Genomic DNA, 1,531 nt, shown 5'->3' on the forward strand with positions numbered 1-1,531 from the left:
GCACGTTTTTCATTTTTAGGGGCCCCCACAGGAGAATGAAGAATTACAAATAAGACACAAAAAAAAGAATAGACGAGGACTGGTTTTGTTTCCAAATTGTATGGTTTGTAAAGAGGATGAAATAGATAGTAGCCAATATTTACGCCACATAATACCCTGAAAATGGAAGTGCGAAAGGAAGGGGTGAAAAAAATGAGAGGGTATGTGAATGTGGCTCTCTACAGAGGGGGGGGAGGGGGAGGCGGCTCCAATAACCCCGCATAAGCAACACCATGTCGCTGGTTTGATTAACTCTAAACACGGCAGCGGCAAACATAGTGTCACCCGTGGGGAGCATATACCAATAGTGGCCGCAATTTATGGGAACCCTCCTTATAGGCATTGTGGCATTGCTAAATCGATGTACAAACATAGATTCGAATTCTCGCTTTAAAAAGTGGAACAATAAAAACCAGAGGGATAGGCTGTGATGGGGGAGAAGGGAAAAAAAAATGAAATAATAATAAAATAATAAGAAAAGAAAAAGAGATAACCTTAGGCGCGTACTCCTCGTGATGATCACGAACCAAGTTGTCGCGCGCGCACTCACATTTGAATGATGTGTTTATTTTTGTTCGCCTGGGCGTAAACATATTTGTCACAGAAGTAAAAAAAAGGAAAGATAACAATGGGTCCCAGGTATTCTATCACGTAAACTAATCGCCATGATATTTGAACGCCTGCAAAGGGGAAGGGGTGGTGGTGGATGGTGTGATGTAACGTGTTGGGGTGTTAAGTGAGGGGAAGGAGAGTTGGTGGGGCTCCGCTTAGAACACGTCTACTCCAATGTAATGACGACAATGAACGCGCACGCGCCCCTACCGAGATCCTTAAATATTAGAATGTCACTGTCTTTTATTCCATTTTCGTTGAACGTCCCACTTTTTAGAGTCTTCCCCGCGGCTGCGCAAACGGAAAAAAAAAAATTAATTAATAAAATAACGCCAAATGAAATAAAACACAGCGATAAGGTCGTTGGCCAGTCGAGCAATGCTCCTTTCCCCCACGTATCGCTGCAAGGGGGACAGACGCTGTGGCACGGGGGGTCTCTTCCTCCAGATGCTCCACTTTCCCCATCTGGCAATGTTATATTGTCCCTTCACTCTCGGGACAGACACATATATATATCATTCGCGCGTGTAAAAATTGTACCACTGTCTAAATTCCACTTCTGCCTCTCGGGGTAGTAATGATCTGGAAAAAAAAAAAGAGGAGGGAAGAAAAAAGTTTGCACAAATGTTTTTCTTCACTCTGATTTGTGTTGCATGACGTGAACACTGGCAGGCAAGTTACACACCGTGGGGGTGGTGGTCGGCAGAACCCGCGTGGACTTCTCTCCCTCTGTCCCTTACACTTCTTGTAGTATATTTCCTTGAACTGGTCAATGGTGGTTGACGAACTTATGTCAAAGCAGTCTATAAACTTCCCGTTCCTCTTTTTCAAAATCACTTTCATTTTTTTTTTTTTTTTGTAGATGGAGTCTCGCTCTGTC

The 1,531-nt window shown here is 43.6% G+C and overlaps 1 protein-coding gene across 1 annotated transcript; it reads right to left on the minus strand.

Moving 5' to 3' along the window:
- Positions 1-139: 139 nt before the first annotated feature.
- On the minus strand, positions 140-1,494 carry C922_02355 (enoyl reductase; the record flags this gene model as incomplete). Its single annotated transcript, XM_008817954.1, has 6 exons — positions 140-156; positions 325-464; positions 590-719; positions 862-942; positions 1,192-1,233; positions 1,392-1,494. 6 exons carry the CDS (start codon positions 1,492-1,494, stop codon positions 140-142), a joined length of 513 nt encoding a protein of 170 aa, XP_008816176.1.
- Positions 1,495-1,531: the final 37 nt, after the last annotated feature.

This window comes from Plasmodium inui (assembly GCF_000524495.1).
Source record: "Plasmodium inui San Antonio 1 unplaced genomic scaffold supercont1.8, whole genome shotgun sequence".
In the NCBI taxonomy this organism is placed as follows: Eukaryota; Apicomplexa; class Aconoidasida; order Haemosporida; family Plasmodiidae; genus Plasmodium; species Plasmodium inui.